General features: G+C 47.6%; 1 protein-coding gene across 1 annotated transcript; it reads left to right on the top strand.

The window, feature by feature from the left end:
• Positions 1-133: 133 nt before the first annotated feature.
• USP5 (ubiquitin specific peptidase 5) lies at positions 134-27,708 on the top strand. The gene is given in 21 exon segments (XM_048503822.1): positions 134-343; positions 5,422-5,547; positions 7,697-7,763; positions 7,980-8,113; positions 8,340-8,485; positions 9,074-9,258; positions 11,337-11,431; positions 12,150-12,343; positions 13,465-13,501; positions 13,503-13,540; positions 14,356-14,437; positions 14,528-14,653; positions 15,795-15,948; positions 18,297-18,471; positions 19,800-19,888; positions 20,981-21,172; positions 23,258-23,401; positions 23,546-23,691; positions 23,816-23,969; positions 25,260-25,344; positions 27,075-27,708. Coding segments are annotated over 21 exon segments (2,571 nt in total). The 5' UTR covers positions 134-235; the 3' UTR covers positions 27,169-27,708.
• The last annotated feature ends 102 nt before the right edge of the window (positions 27,709-27,810 follow it).

Raw genomic sequence — 27,810 nt, 5'->3', positions numbered from 1 at the left:
GGCCAAAATGTACATATTTGATAGGATGGGGCGGATGTTCTTCTGAGAATCTAAAATGCTCATAGGTGGTAAGAGGCAAAAGGGGCGTGACCAAGGAAAAGGTCTCTCCCTCTCGTATGGGTTTAAGGCCTAAACGGTAGCGGTCTTATTTTGTGCTTTACTCATTGGCTGGAAAGGGGGTGGCCTCTGATTGGTAGGGGTAGGACCGTGGGCGGTGTCAGAAAGAGCAGCTGTCATGGCGGAGCTGAGCGAAGCGCTGCTCTCTGTATTACCCTCCATCCGGGTACCTAAGGCCGGCGACCGTGTCCATAAGGATGAGTGTGCTTTTTCCTTCGACACCCCGGTAAGCGCCCCTGATGGAGATCTGGGCACCTGAGGGGGCCCCGGTAGTTACCGCCGAGTCCGCACCTCAGCCCACCCGGCCCGGGGGGAGGGGAAGAACTTAGTGGACGCGAGGCATCATGGGACTTGTATTCTTTCTCAGGTTCTGCGAGTTATCCAAACGCGCGCGTATAACTCCCCATGAAAACTACAATTCCCAGCAGGCTTAGGGGCTCAATCATGTTTCAAATATGCGTTGCTTGGTGGGGGATGTAGTTCGATGGGGGTTCCGTCGCCTGTATGCGAAAGGCTTGGCGTCGGCTATGGGGAAACTTGTCGCCGTTTTCTTTCCTTCTGCTTTTCCATCTGTCTCTGCCCTTTCTTCGTCGGAAGCCGAGGAAAGGCTGAAGAATGCCGGGCGTTGTAGTCCTCCGAGCTCGGGCTGCCCCTGTGGGAGTCTCTGAGGGGCCGCGCCTCACCAGACTATGGGAGCCTGTAGAAGTATCTAGGCGCCCCTCGCGGGGCCTGTTGGGAAACGAAGTCCCACTTCCTTCTATTTCAGATGCCATTCCTTGCCCTTAAGAACTACCAATCCCGAAATCCTGTGAGGGGCAAGGCTGGTACCAGGCCTTTGCCTGCCAAAACGCACATGGTGCTGCATCACTAGCTGGTTCCTCCCCGTTAAGAACCACCTCTTTTCCCTCTCATTTTGAAGGTTTGCATTTTATGAGCATGCTGTACACCTGTTTACTATAAGCATGGGGTCCAGGACGGCAGAAGATTGAAGTGCACGCAATTTTGATTCTATCTCTTGAGAGAGAGACCTACACCTCTGTGTAGTAATGTATTTTCCACCCAAAAAAACAAGCCTCTGGTACCTCTGCTTGTTATTTTTCCACCAGTTCCAGCCCCGTTTCCACCATGCTGTTGTTTTTGCACTGTCACCTGGTATGAAAGTATCACAAATCGAGTGCCGTAAGCAAAATATATCCTGTGTATGCTGTTAAATGCTCCAAAGGTATTTAATTGCACCACGCAGCTCTCGTAAATGGCTGTGCTACACCCTTCCTATCCATTGTGCTGAAACAGCAGCTGCCTATTTTGATGGAAGGTCCAGCGTAACTCGATGTGGGCCACAGATCCACAATATGAGAAATTGCTGTGAGTTGAAATGAGCATCTCGTAAAAACCGGATCTCTGCTTGGGTAAAGGTAGTCAAGCACCGAGTCTTTACTGACTTGTGAGGTGGCATCATATCGTGACTTTTACTAGGCAAACTATATTCATGGGGTGGTTTGCCGTTGCCTTTCCCAGTTGTCTACACTTTATCCCCCAGCAAGCTGGGTACTTATTTTACCAACCTTGGAAGGTTGGAACGCTGAGTCCACCTTCACACTCTCTACTTAATCTCTGATTAAGAAACATCAAATACAAGTGATATGAGCCAGGTTTATTTTAAAACATTTTAGGTAAAGCAATTAATGGCAATTAAAGAGCATAACATTCACAAATATAAATGGGCTATAATGATCTCAATGGGATGGACTCGTCTAGTTCAGGGGTCTGCAACCTGTGGCTCTCCAGAAATTCATGGACTATAATTCCCATCAGCACCTGCCAGCATAGCCAATTGGCCATGCTGGCAGGGGCTGATGGTAATTGTTGTCCATGAACATCTGGAGAGCCACAGGTTGTAGACCCCTGGTCTAGTTCTTTTTCCATTCAGTCTCACCACATTTCCCTCCTAAGTACAGTTTCTATCCCACATAGCTTTGCCCAACCATTACCAGCATAACCTTTTGGTGGTTGAAGAAGAACCCATCTCCTCCCTTTCTCTCCAATGGAAAAGTTGATTTGAGTGAGTCCAGTGAATTGGAAGAGACAAAAGAAAAAACAACAAAACAGCCTGGGACCAGACTATTTGCAGGAGTGCTTTCTGACATATAGACCGGCCCAGGTGCTGGTTCGGGGAGGCGGGAGGGCTGCCGTTGGTTCCTTCCTCTGAGGTGAGAGGTGTGGGGGCTATGTAAAAGGCTTTCTCTGGGATAGCCTCCACTTTATGGAATGCCCTTCCATTAGAGGTCTGACTGACACCAACATTACACACCTTCTGGCAGCTGGTTAACACTTGAAATGTCATCACCTCTGAAGCAGACTGGTAGTTGGTGCGGGTTGCTGAAGCACAATCCAAAGTTATGCATGTGAACTTGGTGTAATATTTTGTACCAGTTGAAGCTTTTGATCTGTCTTAAAGGGCAGCTCTCTGTAGAGACAGTTGCAGTAGTCAAGGTGTTACACAAAATGGTGGGATGCAACGACCCTCTCTGGTTGGGGAAATTAGCTGCAGAGCACAAGGTGACTTATCATCGCTGAGGAGCGTTGGGTAACTTGATCGCGACAGACAGACAGCCTATGTATACGGTGTTTAGCTCTTTATAAGAATGCAGCAGAGAAAAATAAATTATCTTAAATGTTTTTATTGGGAAAATAACAGCTGGAATAAAACAAAATCTCACTCACAATCACTCAATTACTGGGGTAAAAACACATGCATTCAAGGTTTCCTAGGATGTAATTTAGAGGTGAAAGACAGGTTTTGGATATAGAGAGTGGGGCTAGGACAGTGATGGCGAACCTTTTCGAGACAGAGTGCCCAAATTGCAACCCAAAACCCACTTATTTATCGCAAAGTGCCAACACGGCAATTTAACCTGAATACTGAGGTTTTCGTTTAGAAAAAATGGTTGTCTCCAAGGCGTGCGTTACTCAGGAGTAAGCTTGGTGGTAGTCGGTGGCTTTGCTTTGAAGCAACTGTGCAACTCTTCCAACGGGTGAATCACGACCCTAGGAGGATTTACTCAGAAGCAAGCCCCATGGCCAGCAACCGAGCTTACTCCCAGGTAAAGGATCACGCTTTAGTTCTTTGCATGAAAATCAGTGGGGTTTAACAGGACTTAACAGGGTTACCTATAGTGCTTCCCCAAAACTAGGTCTAAATCGAGCCCAACAGCCCAGGCCAGCCTAGATGTGTGTGTGTGGGGGGGGTGACTCTGGGCGTGCCCACAGAGAGGGCTCTGAGTGCCACCTCTGGCATCCGTGCCATAGGTTCGCCACCACTGGGCTAGGACATCAAAGATTATATTTACCAGTCTTGTAGTGGACATCCAGGGAACAGAGACCTAATGGCCAGCACTAGGTTCCAAGATGATTAGCGCTGATGGCACAATATTATCAAACATCAATGTAGTGTGTGACAATATTGAACACTGACTGGGGTCTGAGACATGCTTTTATAGGGCAAAACGTGTCTTGAGGCAAATGAAATCCTTGAACAAAGGATTTTTCCTGCTGTTCCAGGTGAGGTAATGGTCTTGAGTGTCCAGACCATTGAGCTGATGGCTGACCCATTATCTTAATGGTTTTTGCCACTGTTGGACAAAACGGGTAACGACCCCTAATGGGTGTTCCAACATAGATGGTCACAAGGGAATGAGTCAGAGGGAGACTCTTGAGTAGATTAAGAAAAGTAGACAAAAGAACTAGTTTCGCCCAGGTTTGCTATTGTCCATATTCAAATGTTATTTCCTGAGTATGTGTCAGGCATGAGGTGGGGGGTGGGGGTGTCCTGTGGCATTCTTGCCCACAAGTTCAAACACAGTCTCAAGATGAGAGTTTCTGAATCAAAACCAACTCCTACGTTTCAGGGCACTGTTCTGCTAGGTTTGACAGGGCAGCATTCCGGGAGAAAGACCATTCTCTCACCCTCCGCACTGCTACAGGTCAGGTTGGCTACAAAGGGCAGAAGCTGCTGCTCCATTCTACTGTATGCATGTATCTGTTGGTAACAAAAAGCCAACGTGCATTCACTTTGCAATTGAAACTGGGGACCAGTACCTGGTTAAATGCAAGGTTTGTATCACACATTCAGCTGTATGTACATTGAGCATAGTATGAGAATTACTTGACAAACATTTTTAAACAAGGATCCACTACACACAGATTGTACATTCACGGTAACATGAACAAGGCTAGCGTAAACTGGCCAACAGACTCTGCATGGAGATCATTTGACCCCACGATAGGGTGGAATGGAAAACAGGGAATGCTCTGGTTTTATGGGGTGTCAAGTTGCATTACATGACAAAACAAATCAGTGTGGGTGAATTTTAATTCTTGATATTAGCTCCCCTGAGCCTGTCAAGGGCCAAATGTCAGTGTTATAAAACAACTAAAATGAGGCACACAAAACACCTACCCACAGCAGCTATGTGTGAGAGATATACTATTATTTTGGGCATTTAAAAAAGCATGTAAGTGAAAATAACCTTAGAGGAGCAAGGAAGATGAGCACAAGCAGAATTATAAGGTTGTGGGTGAGAAAGAGAATTTGCGAATCTTATATCTACATGACAGAGTCTAGGGTTCATCAATGCCAGAAAGGTGAAACGGCATGCTGTCGGTTAAAACAATCACAAAGTAAGGTAGTGAGACAACCAGTGTGGGTGACTGGGAAGCGCCGTCCTGATCTATGGTTAGAAAATCCCTCATAAATTATTACAAATGTTTAAATATGTTTAATTTGAGTAATTTATCCAGGCTGCAGAATTCCTCTGTTCTTGGCGCAGAATTTGGGGCTGAGTATTGTTTTTTGGTTAAAATACATACGTACCTCAGAGGTTCTGTTGGTATCCTCCTGGTTGAGTTAGAACCCTTTCTAGCCAACATGGTATAGTGATTAGAGGATTGGACTAGGACCATGGTGGCGAACCTTTGGCACTCCAGATGTTATGGACTACAACTCCCATCAGCCCCTGCCAGCATGACCAATTGGCCATGCTGGCAGGGACTGATGGGAATTGTAGTCCATAACATCTGGAGTGCCAAAGGTTCGCCACCACTGGACTAGGAGCTGGGAGGCCCAGATTCAAATCCTCCCCTCTGCTGTGGAATCATGCCAAATAACCTTATGCAAGTTGTTCTCTCCCTAGCCTACTTTACAGGGTTGGTGTGAGGATAAAATGTAGGAGAATGTTGTAAACTGCCCTGGAGACAGAGGCTGGGGCATGCATGAACTTAATAAATAAAATTTCTATTCCTCAGGAGTCTGATGGAGGCTTGTACATTTGTATGAACACATTCCTGGGATTTGGGAAACAGTATGTGGACAAACATTACGAGAAAACAGGCCAGCGGGTTTATCTCCATCTCAAGAGGACACGCAAATTGGTAAGAAGGGCAGTTTTATCATAGACATTTCACTTCTTGAACAGGTAGAAAAAATAACACGGGGAACAGACAGTTTTTCAGCACTGTCTGCCTTACTACCTGCTTTTGGGCATTTTCTGAATGGATGGCTAAGAGCAGAGGTGGGATCCAACCAGTTCTCACCCCTTCTCTAGAAGTGGTTACTAATTTTTTCTGAGTGCCAAGAGGGAGTTACTAAAGCAACCTCGCTGCCCAATAGGGACTGGAGGTGCATGTGTGCGGCGGCGCCACTGTTTGAATCCCACCACCATCGGAACCTGTTATTAACATTTTTGGATCCCACCACTGGCTAAGAGGTGTGAAGGCCCAGGGAGAAAATAGGGGAGCACGTGGGCTTGTAGATTTTCCCTGCAGATTCTTTCCAATTTATGCCATGGGAATTGTCAGGCGTGCTGAAACAAATTCCTATGAGACATTTTCTCTTTTAGAATGAATGAAATGCTTTTTAAGATTAAAAATATATAGTATAATGGTTATTTTGTATAAAATCGACAGCATAAGATAATAATTTCTGTGTGTACAACATAAACATATCTTAAGCAGATATTTGTGTTTAAATTTGACTGATTTTATCCGCAATTAATATGCTATGTGTATGATGCCATTATGGAATAGTTCAGCATCATAAGTTTAACTCCAAATGCACTGTTAGGACTAGATGAGGCTTTTCTATCCAAGTAACATGCTTTTTCTTTTTTATGACAACATTTTGTGGTAATTATTTTCACTCCCCTCCCCATGTCAAAATCCTAAGATAAGTGAGCTAAGATGGCCTTAGTGGGCAGCACTTTGCACCTTTCTCTGTTTAGTATCTCATGTGTTGATAACTTTGGAGAAAGCATTTGTACTTCACAAGCATTTTGTATGTCACAAATAATACAAATAGGAAAATTTTCAAGAAATTTTGAAGCCTTGGTGGAAAATATTTATTTCCCATTTTTCTCCAAATTGGGGGAAAATTGGAATGTATGCAATACTTTATCAAACTTAGAGCAGCATCCAAAATGGGGGAGGGCACAAATCTGCTCTTGGGAGTAACATACCACCATGCTGGCAGTTTCGACTTCCCTGGAGCGCTTACCCCAGCAGAGGGGCTATCTTGCCACCACATTCCCCCACCCCACTCCACCCCCTGGTGCTAGAACATAGCTCTGAACACCTCGCCAGCATCTCAGGGCCCCTCTGTCGCTGTAGCAGGGGTGAGGCAGGGGTGTGGCCAAGGGAGGAGCCAACATCCCTCCTGGCTTTTGCTAGCATTACACTGGTGGGCTGTTCCTTAGACTTAAGTCATCCTTTTGGATGGTGTAGGTCTATTGAGGCCCATAAAGGTTTCTTGGCAGCAGGAAGGCTCTTTCACTTTTTGAGCCTCCCCCCGCCTCTTAGAAGTTTCTTTGGGGTCAGTGGCTGGGGGCAGCTGTGGCTCCACGGCCAGGTGCCCGGCTCTTGGATATGGCTGCCCTTTTGCGACCTTAATAGCATAAAATGTGCCACTTACAACTTAGCATATAAAATTGTATCAGCCTATCAAATTGTGTCAGTTGGCATGCGGTTGGGGTTTATAATATGTGTAAATTCCTGACAGTGTCATCCTAAGAACGGTTTCCTGGGATAAGCCCCAAGTGAATAAAATGGGACTTAGAACTAGATGATGCCTAGGACGTTTTCCATAGTTTTCCATAGTTTTGCAAATTTGCAAAAAAAATGGCAAGTACTAAAGTGAGAGAAAGAGCTGCAAACTGTTGCATCTTAGCTCATTTAACCCATTCCAAGAGAAATAGCAGTATTTATTAGGAGTCTTTTTTTTTCAATCCTCCCCAAAATTTCCATTGGAAAAATTGAATGTGAGACACTTGGGGGAAAAAATCTTTGGAGGAGCAGTATAAACAATCATTTTCTGAATTTTTCTATTCTACTGCCAAATTTTATCTGTTGAGTTACAGACTGAGCATTTTATGCCCTTAAAACAGTAAAACCTGTTCAGGCAGGCTTGATAAGAGAACCTATATCCTGATTTCCCCCCAAGTGTCTGCATTTGACCCATGGCTTCAAAATTTCCTGAAACGTTATGTGTCTAACGACCTCCTAAGCTCTCTCCTTTGCTTGGCTATAGAAAGAAGAAGATGCCAATTCCAGCTCTGGAGATCCCCCTAGAAAGAAACCAACCCGTCTAGCTATTGGTAAGAGGCCAACCCTGCAGTTCTATTTGTTATGAAGAAGAGGAAAACCCTCCAACTTAGGGGATGTAGCAGTAAATATAAATCACATGTTCCCTGGATGTAGCAGTAAATATAAATCACAACCCTGGAGATTGACTTGAAGACTGGGAAAGGGGGGTGCTAATTCAGTCTTCACCTGAGTTCTATAGTCCTGTCTCTTCTCTGTTGCTTCCGTAGGAGTTGAAGGTGGATTTGACATCCCTGAGGAGAAATACGAATACGATGAACATGTCAAGATAGTCATTTTACCTGAGCATTTGGATATTCCTCGGGATGGATTGGAGGGTCTGCTGGATATGGTCAAGGACAGGGTGAGTTTTCTGTTCTCATTCCAAAACGAACCTTCTTTTGTCTGGAATGGTGGCAGAACTGAGGTGCAGGACCATGGGTGATACCTTGGGCAGGGGAGAAAGGGAATGGGACTCAGCACAACTGTGGGCTGTAGATCCACATTAGCAGAAAGTGCTTGGAGCAGCAGGACAAGGAGATAAGGCTGCAGAAATCCAAAGTACCCCATGCCTTTTCCCATCATCCCAGGTTTCCAGTGCAATTGAAGCTATTCTGACGGCAGACTCTGCCTCCCGGAAGCAAGAAGTACAGGCTTGGGACGGGGAGGTCCGGCGTGTGTCTAGGCATGCTTTCTCACTCCAGCAGCTCCAGAATGGTGTGCGGATTCCTCCTTGGTGAGTTTAGTCAAGTCCCCAATATCTCTCCCTCCCACCCACTCACCCAGTGGCAGAGCTGCAAGGGGGTGGGAGGGTGCGCCGTGCACCAGGCGCATGCCCAGGGGGGCCTTCCCCCCCTCCGGGGGCCCCTTGAGGCGCCCCCCACCCCCCTTTCCACACTTACCTTCGTTCTTTTCCTTTCCCTAGAGCTTTTTCAGGCTGAAAAAAAGGCCTATTCACAGTACAGGCTAAAAACGGCCTGAGGAACTACAGTTCCCAAGAGACCTTGGGGCTCACAAAGTCTCCTGGGAAGCATAGTTCCCATCAGGCTGTTTTTGAGCCAGAACTGCCAATAGGCCCTTTTTTCAGCCTGAAAAAGGCCTTGAGAAGTGGCCATATGTCGGCTGCAACGTCACAGCCCTTTCCACCTCTGCCACCAGCCGTGTTAGTGGTACCTTAAAGAATTAACGTTTATTTCTATTCAAGTGGTCCCAGACTGCTTTGTCAGATAGATTGGGGATGGAAAATAAAAATGGTGTGTATTTACTGGGCAGGTGGTTGGGAGGAAGGCACCTGACCCCCTCTTCCTTGCTTTTTGTCTGCCAGTGGCTGGAAGTGCACTAAATGCGACATGCGTGAGAACCTGTGGCTCAACATGACGGATGGCTCCATCTTGTGCGGGCGGCGCTACTTTGACGGCAGCGGGGGAAACAACCATGCCGTCGAACATTACCGGGAGACTGGCTACCCACTGGCCGTGAAGCTGGGAACCATCACTCCAGATGGAGCTGGTAAGAATGGCTGCCGCTGGGACTTCGCTTCGGGCTCCTGATCAGATTGTTGCAGGGACTTGGCCTCCCCTTTCAAACTCTATTGTTCAGCTGAGCACAAAGGATAGAGCGCTTTGAGGGCTTTGGAAGAGTGAAGTGGAGTTATTTCACCGTTGCTTGGCTGTGTGGACCCAGCTGTGGTCTTTCCAACCCAGGATAAAGTTGCAAGCTATCTTTTTACCTCTCCGCGAAGGGCATGTCACTGTTCCAGCCTGTATTGTTGTGTGCCTGCAAATAGAAGCAGGTGTAATTATTGCTTGCCTCTAGCCAGGGTTGAACAGCCTTCAGTTTGCAGATCTTGCCACACATGCTGAACCACTTGCCTAAGAGTTGGAGCTTCACAGTTGTGGGAGTCTTGATGTGCATATACCTTGCCTATACATTTATTTATTATTGGGTTTATTCACCACGCTTCCCTGGAGGCTCCATCATCTAATACAGCTTTGCATCTGATAAAACAAATATCCAATAAAGCAATGCATAAAACGTGACAAATACTTTAAAATTACACTTACAAAAGATTCAGATTTAAAATATACCTGTTAGAATTTTTGCAAGCCCCACAGTTCAATTTAATGTATGGATCCCACCTTCTATTAATGTTTCACTATCTCATTGGAGCCGGACCCCAACAAGGGGATCAGGAGGACAGAATAAAAAAGGAGGTGAGTGGGAGAGCCAATTGTATTATTGTAGCTGCATCAACCAGATGTCTGGTTGAACAGCTCTGTCTTGCAAGTCCTGTAGAATTGCATTAAGTCCCACAGGGCTCTGGTCTCCCCAGACAGAGCATTTCACCAGGCAGGGGCCAGGGCTGAATAGGCCCTAGTTGAGGCCAGCCAGACTTCCCTTGGACCAGGGATCACCAACAGATTTTCATTAGTTGAATGCAGAGATCTTCAAGGAATATATTGGAAGAGGCAGTCTTTAAAGCCCATTTTGGGCTTTAAAGGTTTTAAGGAAAATATGCGGGTGCAACAGAAATGCATCATGAATGCTCAGTGTCTCTCTGTTTCCTATATCTTGCAAATCTATCTTGTTGCCTACTTGCAGGGGAAATTTTGAACATACATTAGTGAAGTGGAGTAAGACAGCTGCAATCACTGCAAGGGCCACATCTAGCCGGTGGGCTGCCAGCTATCCACCTGGGTAGCGAGCTGGGGTCTGGAAGAGTAAGAGTATTTTGCCAACTCCCCCTTCCCCATCCCATAGTTTAGGGTCCTCATTGTGGTGCCCGTGGGCATCATGGCACCCTTCAGCACCTTTTCTTGTGCTTGTGAAGTGTTTTAAGAAGGTGGATGGGGCACAGAAGGGACTTTTGCCCAGCTAGGCTTCTGACTGAACATTGATTTGATTGACTGCAAACAACATTCTGTCTAAGCCCTTTGGGGATTGGGCGGTATAGAAATCCCATAAATAAATAAAAATAAATAAATAAATAAAATAAGCCGTGCCCTCTCACAGGCACCGTATTGGTGCTGCTCAGTTGAGGCAGCCGCACCGCAAGAGCAAGCTTCCGCACAGCCCTGCAGAAGCCTTAGAAGAACCATGGGCTGCAGATTTTAAATGCATTGCTTTGGCAACAGCTGCCGCCACACCACAAACCTCTTCACGGTGTGACTGAAGGTAAGCGGCAGTAACTGTTTTGTGGCTGGTTCCATCTTCTGCACTCACCGTTTTGTGGCTGTGCCCGCACACTGTGTCAGATTCCCAAGTGCTCCCACAGGATCAAAAAGGCTGGGACCCCTGCCATAGGCAGGGGGAGAAGTTTCAAGCCAGGGAATTGCCTATGAAGCCAGAGAAAGATACAGTAAAATTTCCAAGTATGATCGATCACTCTTGTACACCACTTTTGGGAACACACATTATCTATGGAAGAAAAAATGTTGTCCATCTTTTAACCACGTCTGGATTAAGCATTCGGTTGGCCAGGTTGAAAAATAGCTCAGCAGGCTCCATTCAGGCTTCGTCTCTGCCGTCAAAATGGAGTCGCTCTGGGCAAAAGGCTGTCTTTCTCTTGTCCCCTGCTTCTGCTGCAGATGTCTACTCCTATGATGAGGATGACATGGTGCTGGACCCCAACCTGGCTGAGCATCTGGCCCACTTTGGAATTGACATGCTGAAGATGCAGAAGGTGAGTCGGGGTGATGGCCTCAGGGCAGCCTCTTCCCAGGTTTGGGTGTTTAACACCCCTCCTGGACACAAAGGTTCAGACACAGTTCCTGGATAGGATATGGCTTGCCAGTGAGTGCAGGATAAGAACTCCCCCATCCCCACTGTTGGCATTTGTGGCAGAGCTTTTCTCTCTGTTCTTGGTCTGGGGCTTTTCCATTGGGAAGAGGCACTTTCAGATGTCCTTGGAGAGTGGCTTTAATAGGGGATTGGACAGATTCATGGAGGAGAGGTGCATCAGTGGCTGCAAGCCAGGGTTAACAAGGTAATATCCATGTCGAGCAGCCAGCCTCTGAGTTTCCCTGCTGGGAAACCCGCCTCCGGGGAAGGCCTTGGAACTGGTTGGTTTGACCAGTATGTGGAACAGGTTGCTGGAGTATACCAACCTTCTGAAGTTGTCATGAAGATGGCTGTTGACTTCTTCACTATTGTTTCAGATTTATAAATGTACAGTTTATGGCAGTGGCCTCCAACCTTTTTGGTGTGGTGACATACAATTTCAAATGTACGTGGTATGAGGGAACACGCGTGGCAAAAAGTGAGCATTTGCACACCTTTAAAATTTTGCAAGCATGGGGCACCAGGTTAGGACTGGTTTCTGTTGAAACTTTCTCCAGCAGGCTGGATTTTACCACCCTCTGGCCACTCCGAGCCCACATTCTGTCATTCTTCCTCTGCAGACTGACAAGACGATGACTGAGCTAGAGATTGATATGAACCAGCGAATTGGCGAGTGGGAGCTGATCCAGGAGTCTGGGGTGCAGCTCAAGCCTCTCTATGGCCCCGGCTACACGGGCATTCGTAACTTGGGAAATAGCTGCTACCTCAACTCCGTGGTGCAAGTGCTGTTCAGCATACCAGACTTCCAGCGAAAGTGAGTTAGATGGAGGAAGCCCCTCTTCCTCTTTGAGTATGGAAGGGGAATTGGGGCTACCTTAATGTGTGTGTTTGATAATGATCCTCCTTATATAGCAGATCTGTTACCTGCCGGGTGTGTGTGTGTGTTACCCATCTGGAATTAAATTGAGTATAAGTGCACCATTCTGACAAGGCAGTTAAATATGTCTTTTACTTTATAGTTTGTGCTCCTCAATATTTCCACCAACCTCTCTGTCATTTTTTATTTCAAGGTTGCCCCTCTCCAGGCTACCAAATTCTGAATTGACACCCCTGCCAGAATAGCCACAGGCTCAACCTGTGGTGATCCTTTGGGGTTAATGTGCAATCCCTTGCGGGCCCAGGCTCCTTCCACTCCAGGCTTTTTCCCCCACCTGGGAAAGGCCTGCATTAAAGTGGACCATCCACGAGAATGTCGCTCCTCTGCAGCTCTGCAGCACAATTCATGATGTTCCTGGATCTTTCCCCTTTAAACCAGATTAAAAATAAAATCCCCCTCACAGGGGACTCTGTGGAGTAGCTCTCGGAGTGTCAGCGTGACTGTTTTCTTCAACATCTCTATAGAAAGGAAGGAGGAAGCTCAGCTGTTTTCAAAATGTTAATGGGGCCACATGTTAATATGCACTGTTTCTGCCCAACCAGCACTTTAAGGGGCTTTTCCTGCTGAACCACACTTCGGTGTTATGGCATGGAGTGGTAGAAAAAAGGGAAATTAGCAGAATTGCACACGGGGGGGGCAGGAGTGCTGCACCAGGGGGAATCTCAAGAAAATGGGTATGGCTGGGAGAAGGCAATGAAGTGGCTGGAGTGGTAAATAAATGGGAATGTGTGACACACACAAACCTGTCCTGCATTGCTGCTGCTGTGGCAGGGACCCGTCTTCACACTGCCATGTGGGTGCAGCTCTGGCGCCTGAAGTGTAAGCGGAAGAGGGCATTCCTCATCCCAAGCATTTGAGGGAAGCCAAGCAGCGGGAATCGTCTTCCAAGGCCTGGATCACGAACCCTGAGCAGATGAGAATGCTTTTGCCTTGGCCTGCTAACTTTAAAGGATGTGATGTCAGTGCCTCAGTTGGGCTCACTCTATTTTGCTTTGCAGGTATGTAGACAAGCTAGAAAAAATATTCCGGAAGCAGCTCCGCGAGATCCGGCCCTTGGGACTTTAGCACCCAAGGGTGTGCGTAAGGTGGCAAATTAAAACTCTTCCGCGATCCCGTTGTCAGGGTGTGACCCACATTGCTGTATTTTCCCACAGTGTTGTTCTTTTCGCTGTCCTCTCTACCTCCCCTCTACTTATTTTCTCCTTTTCCAGCACTCTCCCTAAAATTTGGGCGGGGAAAGATTGAGAAATAGAAATTTAAGTGTGGAAATTAATTTAAACTTCTCAGAGGTTTTGGGGTTTTGTAACTAAGTTTTAAACAAGAGAAAACCCTATTTTTCTTTCCTGGAGGAACTAATATAGGATTGGTTGTGTGCGTTTTCTGGGCGCTGCGGCCATGGTCTGGTAGATCTTGTGCCTAACATTTCACCTGCATCTGTGGCTGGCACCTTTAGAAGTGTATCATTAGACCACGGCCACACAGCCCAGAAAACCCACAACAACCAGTTGAATACAGCTGTGAAAGCCTTTGATAATATAGGATTGTTTTGGTCCCTATGAGAATTTCCAACTCACTACCTTCCAAACGCATAGAGCTTCTCAGTTGAGACATGGTGAGATGATCAGATAAAGCAGAGGTGTCCAACTCTGGTGCTTCAGATGTTCTTGGACTACAATTCCCATCAGCCCCTGCTGGCATAGCCAATTGACTGATGGGAATTGTAGTCCATGAACATCTGAAGCGCCAGAGTTAGACACTCCTGTGATAAAGCATGCTGCTGTTATGTGGGACAGCAACCCCCACTGAGATTTAAAATGGGAGTGGATAGTTAATGTCTCAGTGTAAAAACACAAATTTCTCCAGACTGATGAATTCCTGTGTCTTTCCAGTGCCAAGCTGGGCCATGGGCTACTCTCTGGGGAATATTCAAAGCCATCGCTCACAGATGGGGAGCAGCAACCAGACCAGAAGGTGAGAATCAAATCTCCAGCAGTTGCCTGGCATTTCTGGGACATTCTTCCACCTGAAGGATGCTTACCCCCATCTCCTCTTGTCTTGCAGGGAGTTCAGGACGGCATTGCGCCACGCATGTTTAAATCTCTGGTGGGCAAAGGGCATTCCGAATTTTCCACCAACAGGCAGCAAGACGCTCAGGAGTTCTTCCTGCACTTTATCAACATGGTGGAGGTAACCACTGCCTGTGTCCTCTCAAGGTCTTGATTGTGGGCCTATGTTGGATTCAGAATTTGGGGCCGGAAAGAGGAGGAAGGCGATTGGCTTGGCTGATTAGCAGCATTGATTGCTGGGCAGAAGGCCAGCACTGCACGACACTGAAGCGGCGCTGCTTCTGTAGAGAGAAGGCTGCTGCCTGCATCCATGGAATGGGGGGTGGAGGCCTGATCATCGGGTTAAGTTTGTGCTTTAGGTTTCTTTCTGAAAACAGTTCAGACCCCATGTGGGGTGGTGGTTAAGAGCAGTAGCCAACTCTAATCTGGGTTTGATTCCTTGCTCCTTCATGTGTGCTGCGGTCTCTAATCTGGAGAACCAGATTAGATTTCCTACTCCTCCATATGCAGACTGCTGAGTGATCTTGGGCTAATCACAGTTCTCTCAATTATCTTAGCCTCACCTACCTCACAAGGCATGTGAGTGGGGGAAGGTGGTTGTAAGCCGCTTTGAGACTCCTTTCAGTAGAGAAAAGCGTAGTATAAAAACCAACTCATCTTCTCCTAATTTTGTATTGGGGGTAGGGGACCTGGAAAGAGTGAAAGCATTGGGCAGTGGGGGTTTTTTTACTCCATAGTATTACAGTGGACCCACAGAGTGTGGCTAAGGGACTGGAATCCTTTTAGAGGAATGGTTTAAGTCAGTGGATTTCAAACTATGTCCTTTGGAAGCTTCTCAGGGATTCTCACTGAGGAAGACCAGTAATGGTAGACAGGCAACTCTGAAATACAGCTTGTTAATCGGTAGCCGTCGTTCAGGTCTTTTCTCAGACTGAGCAGCTGCCCCAAAGGATGGGAGTGTTCAAAGGTGTGTTCTCACTTGAAGTGGAGCTACACTGAGACCCAATCAATCTCTCCAGTTGCATAAACCTGGTTTTCTGCCCCAGAATTTTGAGCCCTTTGCTCAGCTGGTTTCTTAGCAAACAAATCAAACCTAGAATGTATTTCCTAAGGATGGCATGTCCAAAATCTGTCAGATAGGGTTTTTCAGGGGAAGAGACGATCTTTTGCCAGCTTTCCAAGAGATCTCCCTGCAGTCCCACTGGTCCGTCCATATACTGCAATGGCCTGCCTGTTTTTCTTCACCCTGTTGTGTTTTCCAGAGGAACTGCCGTAGTTCTGAGAACCCGAACGAGGTCTTCCGCTTCTTGGTGGAGGAGAAGCTGAAGTGTTTGGCCACAGAGAAAGTGAAGTACACCCAGCGGGTAGACTACATCATGCAGCTGCCAGTGCCCATGGAGGCAGCTCTGAACAAAGGTCAGAGGGGTGAAGGGGCTGAAAGTTCTCTGGGCTCCTGCTTTAAGTTGAGATGCCAACAGAAGGTCTCATGTTATAGTGACATGCTCACACCAGAGAAAGTTCAGAAATCAAAACCAAAATAGTCGTGTTATCAAGTCACGCAGTATGTTTCAGTCAGGAAAACCTTGGTGTGAAAACTTACTTTACAATAGTGTGCTGTGGGTTTTCCGGGTTGTATGGCCGTGTTCCAATAGCATTTTCTCCTGACGTTTTGCCTACATCTTGCAGGCGAAATGTCATGGGAAAATGCTACTGGAACATGGCCATACAACTGGAAAACCCACAGCACACTAGTGATTCCAGCCATGGATGCCTTCGACAATACATTACTTTACAATCCCAAAGAGAAAAAAAATACTGTTATCCTTTCCACATTGCAAGGGTTAGGGGCAGGACACTCCCCCCACCCATCTGAAAATCCACATAACATTTTTTGCCCTCCTTCTGAATTTGTTCTTTTTTTAATTTTATCTTTAAAAAAGAAATTGTGCATATTAATGGTAGTAAAATATTTTTTAAAGTTGATATCATACAATACTATACATATATTTTGTGTGTTTCTGAGTTTGTAAACTTTTTCTGTGTCTGCTGGCCTTGGCATGTCGTCTGTGGCTTCAACAAAACTCCCCCAGAATTGCCATTTAGGTAATTTGTTATGCTGACCCACAATGGATCAAAACTATGATGGGGAAAGTTGTGATGTGGAAGGGATAACTGTAATAATAAACAGAAAACCCCCATGTGTATAATGTGCACTAGAGCAGATATCTCTCTTTAGAAATGCTTCAAACATTATTTGGGCAATCTACCTCCAGTGAGGCTAAGCCTTGCTCCTCCTTTGGCCCAAAGTATTATCTTAAAAATGAGGAGAGCGTTGCTTGCAGTGTTCCTCCTAGCTTGTCCAAATAATGTTTGAAGCATTTCTAAAAAGAGCTGTCTTCTCTAGTGGATGTTACACACATTGAGAGCGTGCAAGTTTGCGGTTTATTATTATTTTTTCTCTGTGAGACTGTAAAGCACATTTTCCCGACAGAAAAATATTGTGTGACGGGATAACCCAGTGGTTTTGGTTTTCGTTTCTGAACTTTCTCTGGTGTAACATGTCACAATAGCATGAGGCGTTCTTTTGGGAACTGTACATATAGTTTGCTACAATTTTTTGCTACAATTGAGAAGATCAGCAAAAATTGTTTGCCGTCTTCGTGACAGAAGCCTTGGGTACAGTTCTTTTCTTTGTTACTTGATTCTGTACCTCCTTACCTGATAGTAATTACTGTTGAGCTGAGCTGAGGCATCCAGGTGGCCTTGAAGGGATGGGCTGTGCCCTGTCACCTGGTGCAAAGCAGGACTACTGGCCAGTGGAAGGCAAATTGCATGCTCTTTTCCACATGCTCTTAAGTCAGTGACCCAATGATAGAGCCTTTCCTTTGCGTTCAGTTCCTGCCATCTCCAGTTAAATGGATCAAACGGTAGATGAAAGAACTGAACTTCCATGATGGCCAAATCTACCCCTCTCAGTATTCTCTGGCTTTCCACCTACATTTTGCTATCCGCCACATGTTTATTTTGCCCTTCCTGCAAGGAGCTGAGCGTACACGAGCCTCCTCCCACTTCCATTCCTCCTCCCACTTGCAACAATCCTGTGAGGTCCATCTGAGAGTGCGTGACTGGGCCCAAAGAAACCCAGAGAGCTTGTTGGCAGCATGTGGTTTTGAAACTTGGGTCTCCCCACTCCTGGGTCAGCACTCTATCCAGTATACATCACTAGCTCTCCCAGCGACAGATGAGACAAATTATGCACCAAGAGAATTTAAGTGAGAAGCAAGAGGCTTTACCCCTCTCTTGCCTAAGCGAGTGATGTTGTGTTCAGATATGAACATATAGTAGCTGACCTGGGTCAAGGTTCAACCCCATCCAGCCCAATCTGAACACACTATGCCCGCAACCAGGGGCATACTGGCCAGGGGGACATATGGGGTCAAATGTCCCCGGGCTGTGGCCATTTTGTCACATGGAGGGAAGAAAATCCCCCCCCCCCCCGGAGTCCATACACTGACTTCAAGACCTGGTGCAAAAAAAGTTGTTTGGTCGTGGGGGAGAGCAGCCACCCATATGGAATTGGGGGGTGGGGGGGCGCAGAAAACTCAGATTTTGCACCGGGCTACATTTTCCCTAGATACGCCTCTGTCTGCAACTTCCTTTTAACACAGCTGTTTCATTAGCATGTATCTGTCTGCCTAACAAAAGACCCGTCCCCAGAATCACACCTTCTCTTTTTCTTGTTGTCCCTCCCCGTCACTCTCTAGATGAGTTGCTGGAATACGAAGAGAAGAAGCGGCAATCGGAAGCAGAAAAGCAACCATTGCCCGAGCTGGTCCGTGCCAAGGTGCCTTTCAGCTCCTGCCTAGAGGCCTACGGGGCCCCAGAACAAGTGGACGACTTCTGGAGCACAGCCTTGCAGGCTAAGTCTGTGGCCCTCAAGTGAGTGGAGGCGGGTAGATCAGAGCTATTTAGAGACTGGAGTGGGGCTTCAGTGAGAGAGCCCATGGGGCTGGTTGGCTCGTGATGTCCCGTGCTGCAACATTCAGTAGGCAGCGAGTCTGGCCTTCAGTACCCTGGAAGCTGCTGCCTTCCAGGCCTCATCACTTCCCCCTCCCCACCTTTTATTTAAAAAAAAAACATCCTCACCTTGCTTTGGTTGCCTTTCCCATTCCTGTGACTTGTGATTCTAGAAACTGGGAGGAGGATCCTGTGGGAAAAGCCACACGAATGCTTTTTTCGTCTCGTGGTTTTTTCCAAGTGATCTTTCCTCCACCCACTCACCTTTGGTCATTCCCACATTGTCTTGCTGTGGGAAGGGACACATTTGGGAAAAGGCTTTCAAAAAGCCATGCTGAGCCCAGCCAGTGGAATGCCTGGGAGGCTCTAGCTATCATCTTGATGTGCCCAGAAAGATACTACTGTGTTTCCCTGAAAATAAGACAGGGTGTTATATTAATTTTTGTACCAAAAGATGCATTAGGGCTTATTTTCAGGGTAGGGCTTATATTCGGGAAAATATGGTTCCTTCACAATTCATTAAGGCGGGTTCTCAGCAACTCCTTGCTTCCCCAGTCAAGTGTGACACAAACTGCATCCTCATTGGCAGGGAGCACAGGGCAATGTCTGCTATTGTGATCTGTAAACACTGGTGGGGCTTATTTTTGGAGGAGGGCTTATATTTTAAGCATCCTCCAAAAATCCTGAAAAATCATGATAGGGCTTATTTTCGGGGTAGGGCTTATTTTCGGGGAAACACAGTAGCAGATCTCATGCAGATTTGGCCAAATGTGGGGTCATTTCTGCTTTGTTACCGGCGCTTCTCGTGTTGTGGAAGGGAGCTTGGTCCAAACCAAAGCTTCTGTACCAGGCAGCCTTAGATAGAACATGTTATAGTAGTGCAGGATGAGAGAATTATAGCAGCTGGGTCCCTTCCTCCTTCCAAATCTAGGGTGCATCTGGAAATCTGGATGTAGTCGATAAAAGGTGCCTGTAGTTGCTCCCACTTGTCAGCATCCTGCTCTGTCATGTATACAGTCCTTAAACCTGACCATTCAGGACCACCACAAAGGCTGTCAGTCATCAGCATATTGTCAATTTCAGCTTGCTGGTATCCATGGCTTGTTTCTGTGCCTTTTCTTTGCTACGGTGGTAGCCTGTGGGGCAGGCAAGCCTAACTGTAGAGTATTTCCGTGGATGCTGTTTGTTTTTGCTCTCTCTGTTGTTTAAAGAGCTTATTTCACTGCTTCCCTCTCTTTCTCCCTTTTTAGGACTACCCGGTTCGCCTCATTCCCAGATTATCTAGTGATTCAGATAAAGAAATTCACCTTTGGCCTAGACTGGGTACCTAAAAAGCTTGGTAAGAATAGTACTGTGAATCCATAAGGATGCCCTAGGGTCTGTCTATGATTTCTCCCCCTGCCCCATTCCATTATGGCAACTTTGAATGGTTTCAATGGATTCCATTCTGTTTCAACACAATGATAATATCACCAAGAGGGTGATGTCGGTTTTCCGGACTGTATGGCTGTGGTCTGGTAATTTTTGCTCCTAACATTTTGCCTGCAGTTTTAGATGCATGTCACGGGAAGATGTGTTTCCTTTATGTTTCCTTTCCCTACATGCCTCTGAAGATGCCAGCCATAGATGTGGGCGAAACGTTAGGAGCAAAAATTACCAGACCACAGCTGCAGACCTCGGGAAACCCACAACAGCCCGTTGATTCTGAACATGAAAGCCTTGGACAATACAGCCCCACTAATCATTTCTATTAGTTCTTCTGGAAGTTCATAGTGCTTTCTTTAGCACAACAGCCCTCTGAAGTTCTTGTTTCAGGAATAGCAAGTTGTTTGTGTGCTTCTGGCTTAGTGGAAGAGCCTCTGCCTAGTGTACAGAAGATGACAGGTTCAATCCCTGGCCTCTCCTCTTAGAACAGGGGTCTGCAACCTGCAGCTCTCCAGATGTTCATGGACTACAAATCCCATCAGCCCCACCAGATTGGCCAATTGGCCATTGTGGCAGGGGATGATGGGAATTGTAGTCTGTGAACATCTGGAGAGCCGCAGGTTGCAGACCCTTGGCTTAGAAGGACCAGGCCATAGGCCATGAGGAAGAGCTCTGCCTGAGATTCCAGAGAACTGATCGATGTCAGAGAAGACAATACTGACATTGATGGGTCAGTGACCTCTCAGTATCCCATGTGTTCATAGTCAGCTAGTGTGCATGCAACTGTGGTAAGGTTTGAGCTGGGAATTCCCAGCTCCTGTTCATCCACCCTTGACAAAAGCATTCCTGAGTGACCTTGTTCACTTTAGTCTATCTGTGAAACACCGTCAGGCGACGTTGGCGTTGGCTCGCTTGCCGGCGGAACGCGTGTGCCTGCAAACTAGGCTCCGCGCCTTGGACAGGTTTCCTGGGGCATCTTCCCAGTGGGTCTCCTCTGTGTTGCCAGATGTCTCCATCGAAATGCCGGAGGAGCTGGACATCTCCATGCTACGGGGGACTGGACTTCAGCCCGAGGAAGAGGAGATGCCTGATATTGCACCTCCGCTAGTGACACCCGATGAGCCCAAAGGTAGCCTGGGTTTCTATGGCAACGAGGACGACGACTCCTTCTGCTCCCCTCACTTCTCCTCTCCAACATGTTAGTGACTCTTCTCTCCTCCTCTTCCTCCTGGAGTCTTCCTCCTTTCTTCTTCCTCTGTGTCCTGGTGTCCAGTTATCTATGTTACTGCCTTCCCTTCTCCTTGTTCAGACTGTCTTTGTGTCACTTTACCACTGAATTCCTGCCTACCCTCTTTTACCTCCCACCTGCCCTCCCCTCCCCTCCCCCCCCCCCGGTCTACTGGGATGTTGATGCTAGAACTGTTGTTGAGGTGGTGGGAGAGAGGCATAAAGGGAGGCTTGTCAAACTGCATTTCCAGAGAAGAGCAGCCTGCAGCCACCCTGGAAAAGTTCATCAAGAGGAGCATCTTGCCAGGTCCTGGCACCCTTACCCACTCTAGAATTGGTACCTCTTACAAAGCTTGTGTTGGCCTTAGAGGTTCTCAAACTTTTCACCAAACTACAGCCTTGACTAAGAAGGACATAGTTTCTCCAATGTCCTGATCCTGGGATGTGACAAGGTTGAACAGCCACCTACTACCAGACAAATAAATGCACCTTCTTAGCTGCCATCAACCTGAATTGCTCTGAAATCGATTAAGTGCAGTATTCTGCCCAGAGTTCCAACAGGCAATCCGAGGATCTTTGGGAGCATTCAGTGAACATGTGGTTTATTTGATGGGCAACCTTTCCTCAAATTTTAAATGAGTCAGAAGCCCATCCTGCTGGGTTGGGGTCAGGCAGAGTAAAATGAATGATTAGAGGTCTTGGGACCAAAACCATCTCAACCTGTTTTCTCAGACTTTAAATGGGCTAAACCAGGGGTCTGCAACCTGCGGCTCTCCAGATGTTCACGGACTACAATTCTCATCAGCCCCTGCCACCATGGCCAATTGGCCATGGTGGCAGGGGCTGAACCGGGGGGTCTGCAACCTCGCGTCTCTCAGATGTTCCACAGGACTACGAAATTCTCATCAGATCCCTGCCACCATTTGGCCAGTGGCTGAAGGTGGCGAGGCTGATCGTGGTATCGATTAGAACTAAAACGTTAAGAGCCACTGGGCTGATTTGTGCTCCTAGTCCCTTTTTGAAATTGGAGGCAGCATGATGCCTCTTCAAACAGCAGGTGGTTCGATCATTCACTCGGTCGCTTGCTCACTTTACATGCCGTATCTTTAGAGAACTGCTTGAGGTGGCTTAGGGAAAAAATAGAACAAAACAGCTATTAAAAATTTAACCTGAAGAGTGACAAAACCCAGCGCCCAATAGTAGTGACTAAGATGAAGGAGCAACATAAAACAAGGTGAAATAAAGGGTATTTTTTATAAAGATCGCCAGCTGAAAGGTGGGACAGAGCTCAAAAGCTTGAGTCAAGCAAGAATGTTGGGACCGGGTGCCTCAATGTTAACAAATCAGGGACCAGACAAATCTCTAGAGGAAGGGCGTTCCAAAGGTCGGGTGCTGCCACCACTGAGAAGCTCTGTCCTGAGTTGCCACCTGCCTCACTTCTGTGGGCAGGACAGAAAAAGGTGGATTGATTTATTGCCATAGGAGCAAAGGCAGAGCAACCAGGGGGCCGGAGGGTGCGTGTTGCACCAGGCGCATGCTGGGGGGCGGAAAAATCACCCCACGACACCCCCGCTCCCCTGCCCCCCCCCCCCCGTGGTATCCTCTCCTGTCCCCACACTTACCTTATTGAAACAGTGCAGGCTGGAGAAGCAGCCTGTTCCCTTCAGGCTGAAAACAATCTTCTGGGAACTACACTTCCCAGGAGACCTTGCAAGTCCCAAGGTCTCATGGGAAGTGTCGTTCCCACCAGGCCGTTTTCATCCTGAAGGGAACAGGCCACTTTTCCGGGCTGAACTAAGGTAAGTATGTTGGGGGGTAGGGGCAGGATGCTGCCACCCCCCCGGAAAACAGAGTGCGCACCAGGTGCAGCATGGCCCAGCTACGCCACTGCACAGGAGCAGCTACCCTATTTTCCAAACTCCTTGGGGTACAGGCGATTGGTTTCATGTGTGATGAGACAGAGATCTGGGAGGAGTGTGGCTGGGTCACAAGGTTACCCAAGGGGTTGTTCCGAAGTCTTGCTCTTCAACATCACTTTTTTCCTTCCCACCCATAGCCCCCATGTTGGACGAGTCAGTGATCACCCAGTTAGTCGAGATGGGCTTCCCAATGGACGCCTGCCGCAAGGCCGTGTATTACACTGGGAACAGCGGGGCTGAGGCTGCGATGAACTGGGTTATGTCACATATGGATGATCCAGGTACGTCGGTGGCTTTCGTCCTGGTGTCCCAGACAGTGTACTGACCTCCAGTGGAGAGAGGGAAAGGTGGCGGCATTTTAAAGTGGGCCGCTAGAACACACTCATGTCTTGAGGCTTCTGAAGTTTCATTTCATTTTTCCTTAGATTTTGCAAATCCTCTGGTTCTCCCTGGATCCAGTGGGCCGGGCTCCACTATCACCTGCCCCGATCCTCCATCTGAAGATAGTGTGGCAACCATAGTCTCCATGGGATTCTCCCGGGATCAGGCAATTAAAGCACTCAGAGCTACAGTGAGTCAAGGGCAAAAACCTCACTGAAGATGCTGTTCCATGGCCAGAGTTTCCCCCTTGTAGGAAGCCTTATTGTTCTGGAAACTTCAATGGTGCCTGACAGCTTCCACCTTTTCATCCACAGAATAACAGTCTTGAGCGGGCTGTGGACTGGATCTTCAGCCACATCGATGACCTGGACGCAGAAGCCGCCATGGATATCTCCGAGGGGCGGTCCGCTGCAGAATCTATCCCTGAATCTGTTCCCGTGGGGCCTAAAGTCCGCGATGGACCCGGGAGTGAGTCTGGGAGCACAATAGGAATGCAGATCCTTACCTTGGAGATTGGCTCTGGCTCCCTCCCCTTTATTTGGCTACAGCTTTAAGCCTGCCAGCTTTTTAAACCTTGATGGTTGCCCCTGCAGACGACTGAGGAGGGGCGAATTAAGAAGAGCTCTGCGGTACTAGACCAGTGGTCCATTTATCTAGCGCAGCATCCCGGATTACACAGTGATTGACCAGCTCCTTTGGAGGGCCAACAACAGGTCATGGAGGCTGTGACCTTCCATTGATATTGCCTCCCAGCACAGGCATTTGGCGGCTCACAGCCTCTAAAAATTAAGGCTTCCGTTAGCCATCTTAGATAGTAGCCATTGAGGGACCGTACTCCCATCAATTAATTTCACCCTGTTTTATAGTCACCTTATGGTTTCTGACTATCCTTAGATTCCTTGCCCACTAATCTCTTTCTGTCTTGGGGGGGCGAGGCGGGGGCTTTAGTAGCCAATTTTGGACCGCAGGAGGGGGCCCCATTGAAGCACATGCTGCAGCTTCAAAATGCGTCTTGCATACGGGATTTGCCGCCATAAGGTCTGGCGATAGCTCTTTGGCTTAACTGGAAGATAAGGCAGATTCACAGACCCCCAGATATCAGCCACAACAGCTAATTGGAACCTCCTGTTCAGGGGCAGTCTGCTCTGTTGGATGTTGGAGGACAAGCAGGGGAAGAGCTGCTGCATTTGTGCCTTGCTCAGGCTGCCCAGACACATCTGGATGGCTGTGGCTGGAAATGTTCAAGTTGTTCTGGTTTAGATGGGCTCTTTGGGAGTTACTTCCTAGGAGAAGGGAGCTTGGGGGTTTGGGATGGGCCCAGTCCTGTACTTTCCCATAGAATGGGGCTAGTTACTTACACATCTCTACATTCTGGCTTTCAGTTTTTATCCTACCTCCCCTCCCACCCCCGAATTTCTCAGGATAATATACCTGGCCCCTTTTTAGCCCCTAACAACAATCCAGTGAGGTAGGTTAGGCAGAGAGACATGACAGCATTCAACTCTTAAGGCAGTCTAAGCCAGAGGCTGTTGCTTGCTTTGCCTTGGAGTGGATAGAAATTTGAATCTGGGCCTTACTAGGACTTGCCTCAGTCCTCTCACCTCAGGCTGACTCCTGAGCTGTCACGGGGACAAGATCTTCCGAGGTGTTTCCCTTCTAGCAGCTCCCACCTCCAGCTATCATGGGGGTTGGTGTGAAGCGTTACGAGCAGTCTGATCTGTCTCTCTCTCCTCCCCCCCCCCGCTCTTTCCCCTCCAGAATATCAGCTGTTTGCCTTCATCAGCCACATGGGCACCTCCACTATGTGCGGCCATTACGTCTGTCATATCAAGAAGGACGGCAGGTAAGGGAGAGGAAAGCAGACCTGCAGAGATGGAGGCAGGGAGGGATCCTACAAAGCAGCAGTGGCTTTTCCTATTGTCTTCTGTAGAATCAGTTGTTGGATTCTGTAGGCTGGGAGGAGTGTTTGAATGCTTGATGAGGGGCTTGAAGAATTTGGGGAAATATTCCCCTGATGGGGGGAGGCCAGCCTCCAATTAGCAGGGCAGTGTGTGCTTTAAAACAAAAACCTCCCTGTTCTCCATCATGGTAGCCCAAATTCAGCAGTTCAGTGGAGCAAGTGAGTAAACCTGTATGTTTTTATGTTGCATAATTTTGCCCTTTTGACTCTTGCCGGGCATGGAATCTGCTTGTACTGAGGAGGAAATGAGCCACGTGCAGTACTGAGTTGATTTCACCCCTAGGAATGCGGATGTCTTCTGAATGTCTGAGGTTTCAGCTCAGGAACCAGGCATTTTGCAAACTTAATGGCTCGAAAGTTGTCTGGAGTCGTTTTTAAAAAGCCGAAGGTTTCTGAGAAGTTGAATGTGTATGCCCGACAGCGCATTCTTCCTCCTTTCTTGTGCTTCTGCAGATTTGCTGCAGGGTCACTTTGTAGCCGAAGGGGCGGGGCTAATGGAGCCTATGGAGGAAAGTTAGGGGGTGCCACCAAAAAATGGCTGCCATGCGCCGGGGTGGGATGGAGAATGGGCAGTGACAAATGTTCCAAAGCAAACATCCTCCTATCATGGGAGCAGCTGTTTCTGAATGAGTGTCCATTGGGCCATTCTAAAGCACCTCCTACTCCAGTGAAGGGGAGGACCACTGTGATTGGCCCAGGAGGACTCACTGTGATTGGCTTATTTATTATTTGCTTATTTAAAACAGGGGTGTCCAACTCTGGCCTTCCGGGTGTTAATGGACTATGCTTCCCATCAGCCCCTGCCAGCATGGCCAGAGTTGGACACCCCTGCTTTAAAAGCAATTTACAATATAAAGTAAAACAATATAATACAATTTAAAAACCCAACATCAACTACAACAAATATAAAAATGAGCCATTCAGTAACTCCAATTAAGACTTCTAATTTTTTTTTTAAAAAAACCCTAAACCATTCAGCTGAAGTCCTAAATTCTCACCCTCACTCCAGCCTGATGGGACTTCCTGTCTCCTGAGGCCAGGGCCCTGCGGGGTTTACTCTGATTCCACAGACCCTGTGAGATGGAGATGTTCCACCAGTCCTTTGAATGAGGCAGCTACATTTCCCCCCCCCCCAATTTTGTCCCCCCCTTCTCCTCCCCTAGTGAGGTAACTCTGAATTATAAATGGGGAGAGCGATGTTGTTTTAGTTATACTATGGCCCATCATTGAAACCTGTTGAATTTTAAATCGCCATCAGTAAATATGTGATAACAACGATTAATTCGATTTTAATATTTTGAAATAATCAGTGTTCATCATTACCATTGAATTGCACATTGTTTTATATGTTTTAACTTGTGTGAGCCTCCCTGAGCCCCGCCTTTGGCAGGGAGGAGCGGGGTATTAAATTTATAAAATAAATATAACTGCCTCCTGAAGATTGACAACGAGGGGGCCAAGTACACCTGCTTTGTGGAGGTTGTTCCATAATCTTTTCCCTAACGCTTGGAGGGCGAAGGAAGCGGGCAGCAGGACACGCCATGGCAGGGATTCCTGTTGTGATGGCTTTGGCCTCTGCCACAGTTGGTTTGTTTTTCTTCTCCCTACCCTAGATGGGTGATCTACAACGACCAGAAAGTCTGCGCCTCGGAGAAGCCTCCCAAGGACCTCGGCTACATCTATTTCTACCAGCGGATTCCCAGTTAGGACCATTCTCCTGCCGGGTGCAGAGCGGGAGCCAGCTGCTGGCCAAAGCAGGGGGGAATGGCAGTGATGAATGTGAAGAAGTGGAAGCCAGCTCTCAACACGAGTGTCTCTGTCTGCTGCTGCTCCGGCAGCCTCCGAGGCAGGCTTCCTCCCTGCGGAAAGTCTGGTGCCTGGAGCCCTTTTGGACACTGATGGGCGGGGGGTGGGGGTGGATTTGAATCTGTGTGAAAGAAAGGAAATGTGTCTCACTGAACCAGTCACCCCAGGGGGATATTTACACACTGCTGTGTTGCTTCTTGATGTAACTCTTAACACTTTGGGGTGGTCAATTGGAGGGTGGGGGGGAGGAGATAGGGAGCGCTCGTGTATGTGTGGCTTTATGTACCATATAGGTAGGGCTTCTCCCTTCTCTTTTCCCTCTCCCTGGGAATTACGCAGGGAACAATCTGGGCCATAAGGTTGCCCCTGTTCTTCTTGTGCTCCTTAAATGCCAAAATACGAAGGATCAAATTAAAACAAAACAACAACTCTCCCCCGCAATTCCGCCTTCGCGCCTGTCTTGTTTCCCCCCCACCTGTATGGTCTCTGTTCTGTCCAGACCTGGATTGTGGAGTAACCTTAACCTTAAAGCATGTGGCAGGA

This window comes from Sphaerodactylus townsendi, linkage group LG07, assembly GCF_021028975.2.
Source record: "Sphaerodactylus townsendi isolate TG3544 linkage group LG07, MPM_Stown_v2.3, whole genome shotgun sequence".
Taxonomy (NCBI): Eukaryota; Metazoa; Chordata; class Lepidosauria; order Squamata; family Sphaerodactylidae; genus Sphaerodactylus; species Sphaerodactylus townsendi.
The sequence above is the reverse complement of the archived record's forward strand: the minus strand, read 5'-3'. Positions and strand labels throughout refer to the sequence as shown.